Source organism: Vidua chalybeata, chromosome 6 (genome assembly GCF_026979565.1).
Source record: "Vidua chalybeata isolate OUT-0048 chromosome 6, bVidCha1 merged haplotype, whole genome shotgun sequence".
Classification (NCBI taxonomy): domain Eukaryota; kingdom Metazoa; phylum Chordata; class Aves; order Passeriformes; family Viduidae; genus Vidua; species Vidua chalybeata.
In genome coordinates, this window is record NC_071535.1 from 23,456,382 (window position 1) to 23,476,692 (window position 20,311).

The 20,311-nt window shown below is 40.4% G+C and overlaps 1 protein-coding gene across 2 annotated transcripts in view; it reads right to left on the reverse strand.

Moving 5' to 3' along the window:
* LIN52 (lin-52 DREAM MuvB core complex component) overlaps positions 1–20,311 on the reverse strand; it is a 78,915-nt gene that overhangs the window by 30,480 nt on the left and 28,124 nt on the right. Inside the window, exon 6 of one of the 2 annotated variants that reach the window (XM_053945344.1) lies at positions 8,896–11,821. The exons of the other annotated variant lie outside the window; for it this stretch is intronic. Coding sequence (XP_053801319.1) covers positions 11,766–11,821 — 56 coding nt within the window. The 3' untranslated portion in view covers positions 8,896–11,765. Of the gene's footprint in view, positions 1–8,895; positions 11,822–20,311 lie in introns of those variants that run through there. 2 annotated transcript variants of the gene reach the window in all.

Genomic DNA, 20,311 nt, shown 5'->3' on the forward strand with positions numbered 1-20,311 from the left:
TATACAGTCACAAGGAGGTCCCTAGAAAACACCAGATGAGGATAACTGCAGCAGGAACCAATGAGATAGGAATTAGCTGTGTAGCACAGCAGAAAACAGCTAAAGTGTTTGAGTTATAGAGCTGCAAATCACCCCAGTATGGAAAGACCAGAAGGCTTTTGCAGTATCTTTGTCCCATATATGCTTTCAGTGAGGTCCCAGGCAGGTTTTGATGGTGTACCTGGTAGGGCAGCTCCCAGAATCTCTTTTGTCTCATGCTGGAGACAAAACTGCTGTAAGAGATTTTTCTCCCCAGAAACAACCAGTGTGGATACAGTGAAGTCAGCCTGATTTGGGAGGGAGGCTTTAAACAGATCCTTGTTCATTTTTTAGAAATTGTAAAACCAGGAAAGGAAATGACAGTAAAGCAAATTAAATGCATTAACAGCAGACATAAATCCCCATTTTCCTAATGTTTTCCCATTCTCTATCACTCACTCTATCCATTTGCAATTTCAGCTATTAATCATCTAATCTTAGCATCCATCCACATGGTGTACATGGGTGTCCCAATGACTTTTGAACCTGTAGGCTAATTTCAGACAACTTTCCAGGTAGGCAATGCATTTCAGTACATTTCTGTACATTTTATTACATTAATTGGCTAAGAAAGAAATCCAACGACTGCCCTTGCTGAAGTGTGGGCATACCTCCTGTAAGGCATCAGAGAATCCACACATAATGCAGTCTTGAGAGACACATCCACAAGCAAAACCACACTTCCTTGGCAGGTGCCACTGCTCATGAAACTTCTGCTTTTCTCTGACCACCTTCTTGCTGAAAACCACCACCTCTTCCTATTTTCTTCCCTTGTGTTTTGACTTTTTCACTATTTTTCTTCATATACTGCGTTTATAATAGTCTGCCTCCTTCACTCCTTTGCATTTGCTCCAACCTCCTGCCCATGCCTTGCTGTCTTTCAAAATGTACTTTTTTACCTGTCTTGGTCTCCTGTCTTCTAAGTTCCTAATTCTAAGTCCCTAATTCTTCTCACTTGCCTGTATTTTCTTTCAGTCTTCCATATCACCTTATTTCCACAGTTTTCTCCCACCAAAAAAACTTGCTAATAAGTATTTTGATACTTGCTAGTAAAATTCCTGTAAACCTTACCCAGATGCATACACAAATGGGATACACTAATATCTATTGTAGCACATTCTTCCCTCTCCAAATTATTGAAGTGAATGAGAAAAATTATCTCTCTTTTGTTAGAGAAAATAGTTTTACGCTCCCTAGAGAGCCGCAGTGATCATTTTAATAATGTTCTGTGTGAAGGCAGGATCAGACCCACAGATCATCAGAGCAATAGCAAGATTTTCAACATGGAAAAATTAAGAAAATTACATTTTTCCTGCTTTGGTTTGTCAGCAAACATTTCGACTGAGCAACTGTGGATTTACAAGAAATCTGCAAAGTAGCACTTACACCCTCTGTGCTTGAGTGTAAAAGGCTCAGCAAGGTCAGAGTTAGTGTTCTACATCAGTGAACACCATGTACACCATGTACACTGTGGCAGTTAACATTGCTGTGAGAAACCTTCATTTTTAGAGTTCTATTTTTAAATTCTCAAGTCTTTAACACTGCATAAGTCTCTCAAAATTTAAATTCATGGAATAGTTCTTACAGGTCTTGAAAAAAAAGATTAAAATGTGCACTGTAATTTACTGTTATTTAAATTTCTTACGCCTGTTGGTTGCTTAGGCATTTGCAGTTTTATTTATTTATTTACTTTAAAACCTACATCTATTTAATGAAATAACAAAGCAGATGGGAAGCAGTGGAAGGGCCACTTGACTGGGGCCAAGAAGTTACAGGGTTTGAACTGTGTTGGATAACCTCTAGCAAGATTCTTTACATCCTGATGTCTCCTTTTCTTCTCCCATTCTTTTACTGTTTCATCTTATAACCTTTTGAGGACAGAAACATTCACCTAATTATGTGTTTCCGTGATGCATAGCACAATAGAGGTCACCATGAATTAAAGGACTTTGGTAGTGCACTTGAGAACTCAAACTGCTGAAGAGATGTCCTCCGAGCACCACTCCAGCCCACGGGCCAGGTACCATACAACCAGGGAGTGTTACATGAATGCCAGGAGGTCTCTGTGAAGGCCACAAGAAGCCATTGCACCCTTTCCCTCCATCTGCATATTTTCACCTCTCTTCACAATGTTCTTGAGTACTGCTAATCTGTATGATGGATGTTCTTTATCAGAGTGCCATCCTCACAGGGACACAAAACCAGCACTTTTTTTATGCTCAGTGGATCCTTATTTGCATTTGGAAGTCAGAAATTTGACATATTATCCATAGAGCAAGATGGCAGGCCAGTCAAATAGAGGTGTTGCAAGCAGGGACACCAATACTTCCTTGGGCAAAGAAACAGAGATAAATTGACAAAACCAGCAGTGTGTCTTTTCTCCTGGTGTCTGCCAGTAAAGCCCAATCTCTTGAGGAAGGCCTGACATGGGAATTGTCACAACCTTTACACAAGGAGGCCACTCGACTCCTGTGCTTCCAGAGCACAAAAACGGAGATGGGTATGATGGTCTTTAGTTTTCTGCCAGTGATTTGTGACTCCTCCTTAGATCAAAACTGAAGTGGCCACATGGTATAACAGGAAGTTGTTTTTCCTTTTCAGAAACTGTTCTGCTTTGACACCGAAAAGCAGTGCAGACGTGGGTTTCACTGAGCATCCACACGAGAGCCTCAGCCCAGGTAGAGTGCTTATGTTCAGACCTTTGCCTCTTTCTATTAACGAGGCAGCATAAAAGCTGCCAGCTCACTAGAGTAAGGCAGGAGAAATAAAGCTTTTCTCCTTTCCTCTCTGCGTTTTAGTAAGAGGATTATACATCTCCTCCTTCTAGAATAAACCTCTTTGCAGAGAAGATACTTCTCAAGCCCTCTTTGGAGATCAGGATTCTAAGATCAAGACTCCTAAGATTCAAGCCATCACAGCAGCCAGTAGGAAATGAACCCCAGTTCATTTCCCAGTTAAAAGGGAAAGGCTTTTACAGCTCTGCAGGACTACAGGGCTTGGACAAAGGGAACATGCTGCTATGGCAAAAGAACCCTTGTTTGGTTCACACCTCTTGAAGACAGAAAAAATAAGGAGGCACAAGCACAAGGCAGAGTTCAAGCTCCATCCAAGATGACAGGAGACTGTTGGAAGGACACAAACCCTCCTGCTGGAACAGTTTCACCACCAGGGGAAAAAGACTCATAAAACTAAAGAGGGGACCTCTTGCAACTTTAACCCTTGACAAAGGATGTCTGAAAACAGTACCCAAGCATGCCTGAGTGCATGCAATGAATACATTGTTAAAAGAGAGAAAACAAATCAAAAGGTTTAAGACATGGTTATATGTTTTACTATATTTAGTCCAAAGATACAAAGGACCTTTGGAATGATCATAACATCCAAATCAGACTTAATCACTAATACGTTCCGTAACTTTGGAAACATCAACCAGCAATTAACTTGTGCAAGTTACTCTGTTTACAAAACACCTATGTATTAAAATGAAAGTCTGTGTAATGAGTTAATACAGCTACTTACTTCCATTGAGCCTCCTCAGCACACACTATTCTTCCCTTCTGCTGAGGACGTCTCAGCTGCTGTGACACTACAGACCTGCTCTGGCTCCTGCTTTGTCTTCTGTCTCTCTCTTTTCCCTCTGTAATAGGTCACTATCTGCTGTCACTCTCTTTACTCTCACTGTAGTAGTTTCAGGCTAATGGCACAAAAACACACATTTTGGTTTTAGCATTTTCAATGGCTCCTTTGGCAATCGTCTTCAACTACATTAACTTTTGTGCATCATTTCAATGTTGCCTAACTGGCTTTTGGAGCAAAACAATCATCCTGATGTGTATGTATGTCTTGCTGTTCATCTCAGACCATAAGCATCCCATCTTCAACACAGAGAGGGATAGTCTGATTCACCTCCATGTCACCTCTCATCTTTCCAGCTTTCCCCTTCCTGGCCACATTGAGAGCTGTGATGATCATAACAACTCTCAGGAGATATCTTTCTTGATAGCACCTGGAGGTCCTGGCAATTCCTCAGCTCTCTCCTTGCTACCCACTTTCCACGGGCAGAAGCTGACACATTGTGCTCTATGAGAAGGGTCACTGGGAGAAGGGACTGCTGGAGCTTGACCTGCTGCTACTGCAGTACTATGTCTTTTCCATCTCTCTGATGATCATTTTACTGGTTCTGCACTTTTGGATGGCTGATGGATGCATCATACATAACCCCCTTTCTGCCTGTACACACAGTGTTTGCCTGGCTTGCCCAGCGAGATGGTTGGGTTTTGGAAGCACCAGGTGCAGCTGCTGGGATGGCTGCTTGGAGAAACATTTGCCTCCTGAGCCCGTTAATTAGCACAGTAACGGTAACTGTGCTCCATTAGCCAACCCATGTGGCCAAGTCCCCTCTCCGTCCACCAACCTTGCCCTTAATGAGAGCTGGAAGAGGGACACTCACAAAACACTGCCTCAGAATAATATTCGGCTTTGTCCACGCCGGTAACGAGAGCTGACAGGATCACTACGTCCATTTCTCTTCTAATTAGCACACTTCCAGCTCGGCCTGAGCCAGCAGCCAGAGAAAAGCGATCGGACAACCGTACCGAATCACAAACACAAAGAGGCCCATTCCCCGTAATTAGGTGAGACAATCCCTCAGTCTTTTCTCGGCTGGAGCTTGCCGGTAAGACTCTCGCTGTTTTGGTAAGTCCCAGCAACACAAGTTACACGTCTCCCCAGGACACTAATAAGCCCCTAATTGTCTTCCGCTTCACACGGCTTGTACCATAGGTCTGACTTGGGGGAATTCTTCTAACGAGCGGCAGCCAGCACTCCCTGCGCTGCAGACGGACAGGGAGCCGCCTCTCGGGCACCGGCAGGAGAAGGGGGACGGCCAGAAACAGCCAGAAAAGCAATCCAGGCGCTGGGGCCCAGCTACATGGCATGGGGCCAGTAGCTGGGCATCAGCCACACGGTGCTGGGGACATGGGCCTTCTCCATCCTTTCTCCATCTCCACCGTCCACCTGCATGGTGGAAACCTGAATTCAACTCTAGACTGTCTTATCCTCTGTCATCTCCAGCAGTACACAGGTACTTGCGCTTCCACGCAGAAATGCACCATCAAAACCCAACATCTGACTGCAAAGATGTGCCTCAAGGCTCTGCTGAGGCTTGCTGCAAGCTGCCCTTAGAGAAATGCTGCACCTGGCATGGGCTTTTCTGCAGCGAGGCCTTGCCATGGGTCTGCCCAGGCAGAGTTCAGGCTGGGAAGGAGCATGTGAGTAAGCAAGGTCCTATCAGTTCTCATGTAAAGGAGCATGGGCTGGGTCTCACAGGACAGGTTTCTAAAGATTCTCACAAAATTATTAAAAGCATGAGTTGTGAGGTGGGTTGATCCCAGCTCAAGCTCTCTTATCAAAACAAGGCAAAGAAAGACACATAGTGCCTCTAATTTTCAATCTGGCACTTTCTTCAGAAATTGTCATTAATCAAATATTTTTCAGCAAAACATTTTCCCTAATTTTTGATTACAAGCTCATATTGAGTAAAATATCACAGCTGATCCTGTTAAGGATACTCATAGCCTGCAGATCCATTTGCCTCCTGTGCAGCTGATTACAAACTGATCCCTTCTGCAAATCAGGGCTCACCCTGATTCCTCCCACAACGGGCCTCAACAGAAGTAATGTGTCCCATTTTCACATGTGCTATTTGGCTTCAGTGTGCAAAGCAGGGGGAAAAACCTAAGATAGGGTGACAAGCTGATCCATGCAGAGTACAAGAGAAAGACAGGTGCCATTGCTTTCTCTGACAGGCAATTTGGCATAATCAATATACATATATATACATATATAGATATATACATATATATTAAAATAAATTAAAATTAGCTACAACTAAGAAGTTACTTTACTACAGAGAGAGGGAAAAAAACTGAAGGCCACAAAACCAGGCAGCCTGAGCACATGTGGCCATTTGGTTTACTCTGTTGGTCTCTTGTCCCTCATTCTCATGTAGCTGGTGAGCTCTCTTCCTGCCTTTTCATACATAGCCTCCTGCATTTTGGGCTACCATAGTAAGTGGAAGATGGCAAATGGTAAATTTCTGCTCCTTCAAATTTAGCTTAAACTTCTGTGATTATGAAGAAAACAGAGCCTGCTATTTTTGAGAGGGAAATCCTCCCTCACATATAAGCGTCTGCAAGTGCAAAATTTAATTACCCTATATTATTATGCCTACTCATCAGCTATGGGCCACAGAGCCAGCCTTTCAAGTGATACAGAACCAAGTCAAGTACTTTGTCCTCACAGAGATCTGGTCAATAAATAAGGTGCAAGGTCATTCTTATTACCCATTTTTTCTACTAGCAATTAAGTAAGGGCTTTCAAGCTCAGCCCTCTTCCTCTTTTCTGTCCCTTACTGGGGTGTCTATAACAGAGACAGGCAGGGAGCATTCTGGCTTTACTGGTCACTGATCTGTATTATAGGAATCAGCAGGCAGGGCAGAGGTCAACCACACAAACCCAACAAGAAAACGCCTATTCTGTACACTCATCAGCTGCCTGGAGTCAGTCATCCTCCTCAAAGAGACACGTTGGAAAAGGTCAAGTCTAAAAACCAGCACTTTCAGTGGATGATGAAGTCAAGATGCGAAGGGATCCTGCCATGCTGAAAATCTAGCAAAATCTAAATAAAACTGACATTGTTGCACATATTCTATGCAGAATGTGGATTACATTCTATAACAACTGAATCAGTCTGGATCTCTGGCTACCTAAACTTTTAACTATCTTTATGTGGACTTTATAATTGGCCACAATGATTTGAGTTCAGAGTATTGCATTTCACATCCTCCTGAAAGAAACTCAAAGCACTGATGTAAAGATTGGCTTGCAGAAATAACGTGTTTCTAGAATAGGTTTGATTCCATGAAGCACAGCATTATGTAAAACCAAAAACCTTTATTTTCTTTGTCTCTCTTTTTAGACTTTTTTTTTTCTCTTTTCTCGCCTTCTAAAAATACCAAGGGCAATGTATATTTGGCATCACACATGCAATGCCTTTTGGATGTATCTGGCACCCTGGCTGCTGTATGTGCTGGGATGTGCACATAGGAGTGGGTGGGGTTGTTGATATTTCTGTGGTGGGAAGGTTTTGCTATAACAAAAATGTGTTTACAACATTTGCATTTGTTCTTTGAATCTTTTTTATTGAACACAGAGTTGTTGCTCCATGGGAAGTTTCTGTCCAACTATAATTTTCCTGGACTGAAGATACAGAGACAACCTGCTAGAAAATTGTCTTTCAATGAATTATCACCTTCTACTAAAGATTATTTAATGACTTCTTCAAAAGTGTCAGTACAGACTGGCATATGGGGGTATAACACTAAGAAGTGAGGATTATTTTCAAACTCTATCAAGTTTGTATGCCATGTTCACATAGCTCACTCAAAGATGTGACACGTTTTCCTACTACAAGTACCCTTTTTGCCTGAGGCTCCTATTTAGGAGAAACTCAAATGTGAGGCTGCTTGAAGTGCTATCTCTGGTGTTTTTGAATGACTGCTGGTTCTAGGGGAGCGTATGCATTGCTGTGGACTTTCTGCAACAGTAATTTGCAAGCTCTCTTTTTCTTTTGATTGTATATATCTAAAAATATACATTAGTTTAGAAGTATTACAGAAATGTTTATGGGAAGTTACTGAACTTTTGGGAGGCCAGGATTTCAGACCATGTGACAAAGATGAAATTTACCTTTTTCACATACTGCATAGGCGGATGATGGAATTGCCAGGTGTCAATTCATCAGCATGGAATGGTTGGCATCACTGTCATTATGATTTGGGAAAATCATTGTTTGCCCAGCGCTAGTTACTGCAGGTGATGCAGATGAGATCAACTGCAAATCTGGCTGATGATCCTGTTCTTAGAGATACTCAAAACAGGATTTAGGCCCCAATGGTGTGAAAGAAAACAGCAGAGTAACAAAGTATGAGCTGCAATTAGGACGTACACACTTCACAGAATGCTTGCACTACGACTACTCTGCAATTTTGATTATGCCAGCTCAGGCTGTAGTAGAAGACAGACCATTGAACACTGTGAACACAAGGAAGGTGAACATAACCATGGAACAAAAAACATAGTAGAACCTGAAAAATCATGAGTAGTGCACAGACAGCAAAGAAGAAAAAATCCAAACAACTGTTCCTGACAATAAAATAAATGAAAGTTTCAAAATGTAATTATCAGGTAAGCAGATTTAAAACAACTTTCCCCCCAGTTTTTTTTTTTGTTTTTGTTTTTGTTTTTTTTTTTAATTTAACCTTTCTTTGTATAACTGAATTATGGAACTCACTATCCTGGGGCATTTTTCAGGTCAAAAGTACAGAAATATTAGGACTAAGACAAATTTATGGAGGGTAGGGTCTACTGTGGACCAGATTCAACTAAAACAGATTGCTGGATGCTGTGTAAGTTACCCTAATGAAAAATCACTGTGTAAGCCTTTTGTTTATATCCTTCCCTATCCTTCTACAACTGTTTATAAGCAAAGAGAAGATTACAGATAAGACTGGCTTGTGATTTGACTTGTAATAGCACCTTGCATTTTTACATAACATAATGATCAGTAAAACCAGAATAAGGTTCAAATGTTACCTCCAAGATAGATTAGTCCATTTCCACTAATCTGTCATTCCTAGGTATCTTTTTGAGGGAAATACCAATCAAAGTTCAGAACTGTGAGTTACAGGACCGTTACAAAATTGTTGATTTTGTAATGGCAGAACACGGAGTTGAATGGAATATCACATTATTCAATTGCCAGTGCACACAGACTTTTATTTTGATAATGATTCACATAACAAACAGGAATTTCATCTCAGTTGGATTAGATAGCAAAGCATTTGATAGTCCAAGACTGAAGTGAATAGCCTTTATAAATGATTGTGTGTAACACTGGTATTCAAAAGGAACCAAATAAATATTGAGTTTACATCCAAGAAACTCACAGTAATATACCAATACATGAAAACACTTTATAAAACAATGTATCAGCTTGATTAATATTACCAAATCTTGATTTTCTTCATTGACACTCTTCATTCCCATCAGTAACAAAAAGTCACTCAGATTTTCTTGTACAGATAGGCAACTGCATGGATTTCAGGAAGGATAGAACTGAAGGGAAAAAAATGTGTTCAAAAGGGTATGAGAACCCTTAGTAGAATTTGGATATTGACAAATATTTATTTACTGATGGGAATGAAAATCCACAGGCCAAACCCTGATGAAGTGTCATGCAGATAAGTGAAGAAAAGCCTGAGGAATAGTATTGCCTAAGTGGCCAAGCAAAATCTTTTGCATCTCAGAGAGCTATTTTGGAAACCCAGACAAATCTCTGAGGTTTGCATTTGCATATTATTAAACCAAAAAGCAATAACAGACAGAAAAAAACTCTCTGGCTAACACACAAAAATACATATAAATATTGTCAATAAAAAATAACATCATTGACTCATCTCTACAGATGATAAGTACAAAATCAAAAAATATCACAATTCTAAAGCATATGTTAATGGCTGCCCTATAGAAGATGATTACTGTGTATAACAATTTTTTTTTTAAAGATATGTTTGTTACTAAAAACCACCTAGAGTTTGAAATTTCTCACTGCACATATCAGAAGATACATATATACTTCCAGGACAGGCTTTCATATATTTTCCTATATCCTCCTTCCAGATCTCAATTCCTTAATGTGTTGGACAAAGAAACCTCTATGAAATACTGGTGATACAGATTAAGTATCCCATTATGTCATATATATTGTGTATATATGTGACATATATATGTGTACATTACATATATAGTATACAAACTAAAATTTCCATCCAAATCTATAATTCAATGCTTAAAGCTACATCAACATCAGTATGCACCATCAGGTTTTTTTCTGTTCCTCAACCACTTTCAGCTTCTCTTCTCATTTATCTGTCTTAATTCTCATGTTCTCAAGGGATGGAGTTCCTGTTACACTCAGCCCTGCATAAACTGTGAAGGACAGAAATAACTCTGTTAATTCTTAAATCAGGCTCCTGATATTTTTAAATTTTTGCAGGGTCCTTCCAGGTTGTAGGATTTAACTACTTAAACTTAGTTAACCGGAGCTCTCCAAAACAAGCCTAGCTCTGACTGGCAATAACCAAAAACCACAGACTGTAAACCAAAGGGTCACCAGCAATTCAGTAAAACTCAGAAGTCTATTTGATCCAAAAAACCTCCCCCTCTTTATTGCACACACACCCAAAAAGAGTCTCCTCTCTCTGCAAAGCCAGAAAAATGCAGTGCTGTAAGGACAGCCTGTTACATGTATTCCAAATAATTTCTCCTCTCATACGTGACTACAGCCTGAGAAATTACACGTTTTGAAAAGCCTGCATGGTAAAAATAACATTATGTTACGTTTCAACATTATGTTGTATCCTAAAAAAGAACACATTTACTAATGCTTAAAATGTTTTTTTTCTAAGAAAAGGAAAGAGGATGGAATGAAAAAAAATTCTCTTAAATAAAACAAAAAGTCTGAACATGCTCTATACCTCTTCCAGGGGGTGAATATGTAGCGGTGCATGAAGAGAAGAAAAAGGCATTAAACTGCAATCACAGTGTTCTGAAAGGGAGCAGCTCACAGAAGTTTCTACCTTAAAAATTCTGGTTTTGTAGGAGAAGAAAATTTTGAGGTGCTGGTTTATAAGCAATTAAATATGCCACAAAACATTATTTTCAGAAACATTGAGATCCTGTATAGGCAGACCATCTTCACAATGTGGCTAACAGTCCTGATGCCACTTCTTGGAGTGAAAACTGAAAACATTACCATCTTTCAACTTTAGAACTCTTTCCAGTTTTTAGCCCTGCAAGAAGCAAAGAATTGCAGAGGACTGACAAAGCTGTTTCTTTGTGTACTGGCCAAAGCTTCAGCGAGGATATCTTCCGTGAGACAGAATAACACTTCTTACTCCCTGTGGTCTGTTAGTTTCAGTTTCACTCAGAGAACCACTCAGCGGTGAAATGAAGCTCCTGGCACACCGAAGGTCTGGAGTTCTTCCTCGGGGTACCAGACGTGCTTCTCTGAAGGCAGTGGGCAACTGGAATCTAATGCAGAGACTGCACTTGGCTTCTACACTAAAAGTATGTGCTCCTGCTGAGCCAGTGCTCCTGGTTGATCCACACCCCAAACTACGCTCAAATCCTTCAGCACAGACATCACACACAGGAAATCAATGCACCTAAGACAAAAGACAAGACCTCATAATGGACACCAGCCATTATGTGTGTACCTCAAACAGGCTGCCCCTGAGAGCAGCTGAATACGGACACTGGCTGTTCATTGAACTGCTCATTGAAACAGCTACCTGTGTCACAGCATGTCAGGGCCAAGTCCTCCTGTTGGACATCCTATGGCCAGATGAAGTCCAAATTCCAATGCAACCAACTGCAGTCCCTGTGACCTGGATATATTGTACATTTCCCCCATAAAGAGATGAGCTGTGGAAGCAAAAAGAGATGCTTGCTTCTGAAGGTCCAGAGCAAGAGCTTTGTTCTTCTTAGACTTTCTGGGCTTCATCTGGATCTGCAGTACATAAAATGACTTAGTTGGGGTATTTTCATCCAAATGTTAGATGCAGCTACTTTTTGGGTTTCTCTAGGATGTTCAGGAATTTCCCTCGAGTCATTTCTCTAGCTGAAATCACAAGAGAGGAAAAATAAATCAGTACTTTTTAATAAGCCAAGAAACTCAAACCTTTGTATAATCTGTATAATTGTATAACATATTCTAACCATAGGATAAGAAATTAATTAAGATTTGTGCTTGTACCAAAACTAAGAATTATTTTATTTATCTATTAAAGTGGAAAATAAATAAAACTGAATTTCAGCTTGAATTCCTGACATGCTACAAATGCAGGCAGGGTCTGGAATCTTCTAAACTCAGCAATAATTCCCACAGGCTGTCTCATTACATACAATCTATGCTTTCTATTCCTACTGCATTATGCTATTGCAGCACCTCCTTTTCCCTGTACTATCCATCTCTGAATGGTGAAATCCAAATCTCCATCACTTTATCTCAGCACAATTGTTCCTGTATGTTATAATCTGTCAGAGATTATGGAACTCTCTCTTTCTCTGTTTCAGGATTATTGGTCCCTGGATGATGTGATCTTCAACAGAAATTAGGCAGCGTTTTCTCTCTCTCAGCAGTGTCAGACCCTGGATGCTGTAATATAATGGGGTTTATATTCCTTCAATGTAGTTCATCTATGGATAGGGTAATAAAGTAAAGTTTATAGAGCTTTGGTCTTCTCTTTCTCCCTGCGTTGTCAGTCCTTCGATGTTTAATACAGCAAGGCAAGGCTTGTATGTCTCTCTCTCGCTCTTGCTACCATCAATCTTTGGTAGCTGTACTACTGCAGGGTTTACACAGCCACTTTTCTGCATGAGACATTTCTGACTTGAGAACTCACAAACTCACAAGCTGGCAGAGCAGCCCTCATACTATTCTTGTCTTGCAATAACAATACAATGCATCAAAGACAGCACCATTAGCAACTGAGGCCTGGAGAAAGACAATCTTCCTACTGGTGCCCTTCCATTTCTTTTCAGTAAAGGTGTAAGCTTTGTGCTGGACTGGCAGGCATCAAAACATGGAGAATTTTATTCACAGGAATGCTGAAAGCATGCATGTTTCCCACATCTGGTCTCAAAGACAGTCTAGAAGGAGAAAGGAATTAATTTTCTGTTTTATCCATTCAACTCCTGACTTCTCTACTGAGACAAACATCAGAAATTAAGATTAGCATAAAAACTGGAGGTGGGTTTGTTGATGTTGGGTTTTCTTTTGACATTACTGATTATCTATCAGAACAGAACTAAAATGTAATAAAAATGTTCAGCTTACAATACTCAGAGTGCACTCAGATAAAGACATTTTGTTATTGTTTACATAAAAGTTAGAATTTGTGTCTTAAAGCCTCTTTAAATTATTACATTCTAATTTGTTTACACAAAATTTTATCATGAGGTATTGTCATCAGCAAAATCCTTGTAAAACAATTAACTGTATTTAAAAGTATATGACCTGTCTGTTACATACTGATACTTGTAGGCTGCAAAGTCCACTGTCCTGAATGGAAGATGCTTCAGACTGGCTGGAGGTTCAAGCAGATCACTGCACTATTTTCTTGCCTCATGCCTCCAGCTGTGAGTTATATCACCTGGGATCCTGATTCTGATGCACAGCACGAGCTACCACAAAAGTACTCATTTGTACCTCTACCTCCCTAACCCCAAGATAACCTGTATGTTTTAAGTGCTGCTGAAGTGACACAGGGGTAGAAGGTGCTGCTGAAGAACAGAGAGGATTGGTATTTTGTCAGGAACTAAGTTGTTATGCCCAAAGAACATGACTAAATAAAACTGAAAGATTTGTAAAATTTCCGTATGGAATAGATGCTTAGTTCTTTGACACCTCCCTGCCTTGCTCCAACAATAGTGCACAATTTTAAAACACTCTTAATGAGAAAAGCACATAAACTGAACTGTAGTTGATAAAGTGGAAAGTTTTCCAGCGTGCAAGTCCCACACAGGAGATATACGAATGCATGACAATTCTGTTCCCCCAAAGAGGGCTGCACCCTATAAATCAGGCAGAGAGCATAGACTCCTTCTGTGTGCTGAGTGAAATTACTGTGGGTTGGAGGCTGCTCCAGAGCACGTGCCTGCCTGTTCACTTGTCATCGGAGATGTTAACATTTCTGATTAATTCACAGACCTCTCATTTTATTCTTCATTCCTTTATCCTTGCTATCCTGTTCTGCTGCAGCTTAAAGATTCTTACCGACCTGCTACAATAATCACCACCCACTTCCCCCCCCAACCTGGTGAAATTGTTTAGTGATGCCAACCGCGCTTTTAATTTGCAAGACATCAGACACAGAGGTAATTTATACCAACATCTGTTCATTTCTGACTTCTGAAACAAACTCGCACATGCTGCTACAAAATCCCATTAGGAGCAGGAGACAGCCTTCTGCTATTCTGTATTCCTCGTCTCCTCACAGACTCAGGCTTGCAGCAGCGCTTTATTTTTAAAGATATGATGCCAAACTGAGAAAGAAAAAGGACCTTTTATCTTTGTATATGTATGAAAATGGCCAGGAAGTAACATCCTCATTTGACACAAAAACCGCAGCCAAACTAAGGGCAAGTTTCCACAAGCATTAACAATCTTGTCTTCCCTGCTTCTGCTGCTTCTCTTACTTGTCCAAGAACCACAGTTCAATGTATTCCTGGTAAACACAGGCCAAATTTTTACTACATGGTACTGCGTTCAAACATCTTGGCTATTCCTTCACCTTTGTTTCTTTTTAATCTGCACTGGAGGTATGATTTGATGAATTTTGCACAGTAAAAGGCTCTAATATTAAACTGATTTCTCTGCTCAGTATTGCTTCTGAGAAATGAATTCTTAATAATAGGAATATAATTTCCATTGGGGTCTTACGGAGCTTGCTGGAGTGAGGGAAGAGCTTGTGAATGAAGAAACCATCACCCACATTCCAAATATGATTGCAGGCTAAGAGAGATGGTAAAACCAGCTTTAAGCAACTACCCAAGGGACCAGCAGAAGCCATTTGAATAGTAGACAGAGGTGGATTTTTTAATTAAAAGGTTGGACAAAACTATAGTGAAAACCTCAGGGATTTTTTCTTTACAATGGTAGTTTAAACCATGGACTTCAAGGGAAGAGAGGGTTTGAGCACAGGTTTCATTGTACCAGCAGACACACACTACAGAGGCTGCGCAGCACAAAACAGAAACGTGAATCTGCATGACAAGTCACGATTTACAGCCTTGCTTATGCTGTGCATCTACTACAATAGAAAAATCAACAATGGATACCATTGCAATAGCTTGGATACAAATTAACCCCACCTACTAGGGAGAAGGAAGACACTGAACTCCACAGAAAAAAACACTTTAGGTTGATAACAGCACTGGTTGCTCTGGAAGTAGTGCTTGAATGAACTCCTTCAGATAAATGTATTGAAAAATATTATAAGGCTATTATAATTAACAGAGAATGCTGTACTGTAGGGATTATGTTTGCTGCCTGGCAAAGATCTGCCAAGCAGATCTCAAGAACAGGTACTGCATAGGAAAGGCTGGGCCTGAAAGGAGGAAGAGACATTTCTACTTGATAGGGGAGCAGAATAAGGTTTAATATAATCTCCTCTTTAGAACTTCAATCCCTCAATCCCACATTTAGCCTTGTTGCCTCAGGCTCTGTTTTTACTACAATTGTCCCCAAGCTGCCTCTCCGCAGTAAATTTTATAGTTGCTGGTTGAAAAGATTCAGTGGTACAGATTGATTTCCTACAAGTGAGGAGATGAGGGATTACCAAAAGCAGTCCTGGTTAACAAGATTGGGTGCAGAATCTCCTGCTAGAGCAGCCCACTCTGCCAGTGCTTTGCATCCTTTCACTATGACATATGGGTTTCATTACGCAAAGATTTTCCTGATTTTAACTTGGAGGCGATTACATTGGAAACTCAGAGCTATCTTTACATCTGTAGCAATTTAAAGGTTAAGTAACTTTTAATCAAATGACAAAGACTCATAATGTTTTTTTCCTCGATTGAAAATGAAAACTGCTGTTCCGGATATTCCTTCCACTGACAATTTAATTAAAAAAAAACCACTGCCCTGGAGACTGGGGTCCAGCCTGATTGCTCCCCATAAAAAGCCTTCTCACACATACAACAGCACAGGACATACTGTGTCATAAGGTCTGGATAGCCAGGAAATAATGGAAGGATTTACTGCTTTAAAATCAGCAAGGAAAACAGTGACTTATATAAGCAACTTTCATCCAGGAGAATCCTAAGTAACACACATACTTGCACACTTCTTAAACATAATATACACTTAAATATATCCACAACACACTTGGGAATAAAGTCTATGTAAAAGATATAAGTGACAGACTGCATTTATCACACAGTCATCATGAACATTATACCTTCACTGCTTACCACTTCTGGGCTTATCTAAAAATCTCAAAACAAAGCCTGCAAGTATCTTCAAATTATAGATACTTTAATACAAAGTCACTTGCTAAAGAAGCACTTCTTAGCTTCTCTCCCAGATGTACAACTTATAGGACAAATTTGACTGTGATCCCTCTCTGACCTGAAAATGTAGCTTTGCTGAAATCTAAAGGTCTTGCTACTAATAAAACCCAGAAATACAATTAATGTTTTTAGCTCTGAAATGACTTGTAGTGTCACATTTTGAATGCTACATTCTTGCCTACAAAAAGGCTATTTTAGGCACTGTTATACTTCGTTAGCTTATCAGTTATTCCTCTCATGCAGTTGTACTTATGGTAGCTAAAGAACTTGTTTTTCAGCATGGAAGGATTCCTTTAAAGTACTAATCATGCACCCTCAAAATACTGCTGTGTCCTTGGACTACATAGAAAACAAAACTAGAAAGGTTTATTTCTGAAGCAGTGTCAATGCGAATTACCATTTTATGGCAAAGAATATGAATTGCAGAAAGACAGCAGAACAGTTCTCTGGTTTTTAACCTTCTATCACAAGAATCTGTTGCATCAGAAATGGCTCCTTATGTGCTGAGATACAGGAGGAAGAATAGGATACATGAGGAAGAAAGGATACATGAGGAAGAAAGGATACATGAGGAAGAATTCACAATGATTCTTTTTCTTAGTTGACAGGACATAAAAAAGGCCTAGAGGAATCTGCCTGTGAACGACTGTAGGAGTTTTGCTTGACTGAACTTGTGAAAGCCAACTGCAAAGTCACACCTTTCAGCTGGGCTCAACTAATATTGCATGTTGAAGGAAAACAAAAAAAATAAGTCGGGGATGAGAGTTGAAGGCAAAAAGGTAATTTAAAACCATAAAAAATATTTAAGATTGACATTATTACTGAACAGCCCTCAAAGAAAAAAGAGGCATATGACAGGCAAAACCAAGAGAATATTTTTACCCAGATGACATAATCTGAACTTCTGTCAGAGAGACAGAAGCTGGTTCCTGCAGACCTATCCCAAACCAGACCCCTAAAATCCTATCACCACCTGGTACCAGCTCACACCTCTTTCTTCATGGAAAGAGCTTCAATTACTCTGCTATCTGCTGTCTACTTCCTAATATAAGTTTCAAATGAGCTACTAGTTGAAGACTGTTGGCCTTTGACAAATACTTACCAGTGAATGCTTCCCCAAGCCCAGTCTCACAGAAAGTTGAACTGCCATCTCAGGAGAGCAGTGGCTAGTGAAAATAAGGTCAGTCACCTTCACTGCAGGCACAACTGGCACATGCAGGCACTCCAAGCTGTGCTTCAGGAACCGTTACACTGACACTGAAGATCCCTGCAACCACCTAACACTCCTGAAACACATTCCTCAGCTAAGACAACAGAATCAGCATAAACCTCCAGGTGGAATAAGCTTGCATTACCATGGCATCTCTCAGTAATCAGTATCAAAGCACTTGCAAAGTTTATCAAGCCTTACACTATTCTTGAAACATACAGTGATTTAATTCCCACCTCAGAGATGGGATCACAGCCTCAGTACAGATTGTTGTGCTTTCACCTCAGCCAGCAACCAAGCCCTGTGCAGCCATTTGCTCACTCCCTCACCAGCAGAATCAGGGAGAGGATCAGAAGGGTAAAGCTGAGAAATTTGTGGGTCAGGATAAGGACAGTTCAACAGAGAAAGCAAAGCAAAACAAGGAATTGATTCACTGCTTCCCGTGGCAGGCAGGTGTTCAGCAGTCTCCAGGAGCGCATGGCCCCATCACACATAATGGTGACTTGGGAAGACAAACATGGCCACTCTGATCATCCCTCCCCTCCTCCTTTTTCCCCCCACTTTATACATTGAGCACAATGTCATGTGGTCTAGAATATCCCTTTGCTCAGTTTGGATCACCTGTCCCAGCTGCATCTCCTCCCAACCTTCCATGTACCTCAAGCCTCTTTGCCAGCGTGGCAGTACAAAAAGCAGAAAAGACCTTGGCTCTGCTCACCAGTAACAAAACCATCTCTCTATTATCAGCCTGTGTTCAGCACAAATCCAGAACACAGGCCCATACCAGCCACTGTGAAGAAAATTAACTCTACCCCAGCCAAAACTAGCACAAGATGTATGCAAAAGGATTCAGCAACTGTGCTAGAATTCAGGATCTGAAAGATGAGCTGTCAAGTCTTGCTGCAGCATTTTTAAATAATAACACCCCCTTGGTACAAAATATCAGTGTCCTCCCCTTGGTGAATGAGACAGCAGAATGTGCCTTTATGTCAGCTGTACTTCAGAGTCTGGCATGGCTTGTTTTGAAGTGCCAAAGAAGGTAAAAGCTTGCACAAAGCCAGGCTGTGAATCGGAGCAGGTGAGCACATGGACTGCTCCTCCCAGTATGCTATGAGAACAGTCCTCTCTGACAGAGAAGTGGTAAATAGCTGAGACTGATAAAGTTTTAAACCACTGAAACACTTTTGTGAGTGTTAGCTAGAGCTTTAAGAATTGTAATCAAATACCTAATGCCTTTCTGAATTGTGAAATCCTCACGTGACCTCTTTCCACCTTGTTTTTCTCCACATATAGTACTCATGTTTTTTCTTATACCTGATAAGAGATCTCAGAGATCATTCAGGATTATTCAGTGACAACAGATCTGCTGCAGATTAATAAATCCGCAAAAATGTTATTGTTGCTATCAATAAATACTAAAATTATATCTACTCTAAGAAAAATTAGATTCTTTCCCTGCAGAATAACCAGATTTCCCTACCTTGCATGGAGGTTACCATTTTGTTTGCATTCAGTTGCAAACTGTGATGTTCACAGAGCTTCGAATGCTGAAACTACAAACAGTATTCACTCACATTCAGATGGGCAAAGTCAGTCAATGAAATGCAAGGGGCAAAGAATACCCTGCCAATGACCAGGGACTACCAAACTTATGTTCCAGGCCACAGATACTAGGATGTGCAGGTATTTTGTCAAAGTGACCCTGATATTACAGTAAACTCTTACAGTACCTCCCAATTCTAGGAGCTGCCTGCAGCCAATATCTTGTAGGACCAAAGATCTGATCCCTTTGACCCCCAAAGCAGGGAAAGAGTTACATCTTCTCTCTGCAAAGCCAATAAAAACCTCTTGATTATAATTTAGATAAGAGCCACTGGATTGAATAATAATGTCTGAAACTCCCCTGGCTGTTTCACCTTGAGACGTCCATCACTGGGTTAAACATGATGCTAATTGCATTTGGATTGATTAATTTCTCTCACTCCTGTCTATTCGAATAATGCTTAACAAAATAATCACAGCACCCAGAGCCAAATCTTCTCCGTCAAAGGAATGAAGCCATCAGAACCAGCAGAGATGAAAGAAATGAAGATGACCCGTAATTACTGCTACGGTGATATCATTACCATATTACAGAAAATGAGTGCACGTGGGGGGAGCGGGGGCTGCGATTATTATTTATTTTTTAATGGAACCTCACATCCCAAGAATACAGATCCAACACAGTGAGTGGAGCATACACAAATACAGAACTAAAAAATTATTGTGCATTAAATTGCAACATACAGTGAACACTAGGACTCCTGATACATCAAGCATCCTGTACTGTGAGCTGCTGTTTATTCACTTCACTATTTTTTCATTGCAATAATATTTTGTGTATGACTAGCATAGAGATTTAAGATGCCTCTCTTCCCAAAAAGATCCTCAAGGGCCTGCAGCAGAACTCACCCATAATCTTGATGCAAAAGTCATTCTTTTTTAATATTATTACAAGTCATCTTATTTTCAATGCTGGCATTCAGATTTTTAAACCACAAGACCTAATTTGATGCTCAAAGAAAAGCTATTATGCAAGAAATTTTTATTCTTCAATGCTGATTCCTCTCTGAAGGCAGTTATAAACTGCATCGCCAGCCACAGTAGATCACTTTCAACCATGCAATATGCTGGTTCTGTAAAGATATCAAATGTATCAAGTCTGGAAGAATTTAAAGCAGGATTTGAAAAAAAAAGAAAACCAAAAAACCCCAAACAACCGAACCCACAACCCTAACATGCAAATGGAAGGCCTTCTGCTCCCTTTATTCTCCAAAATACACTCCC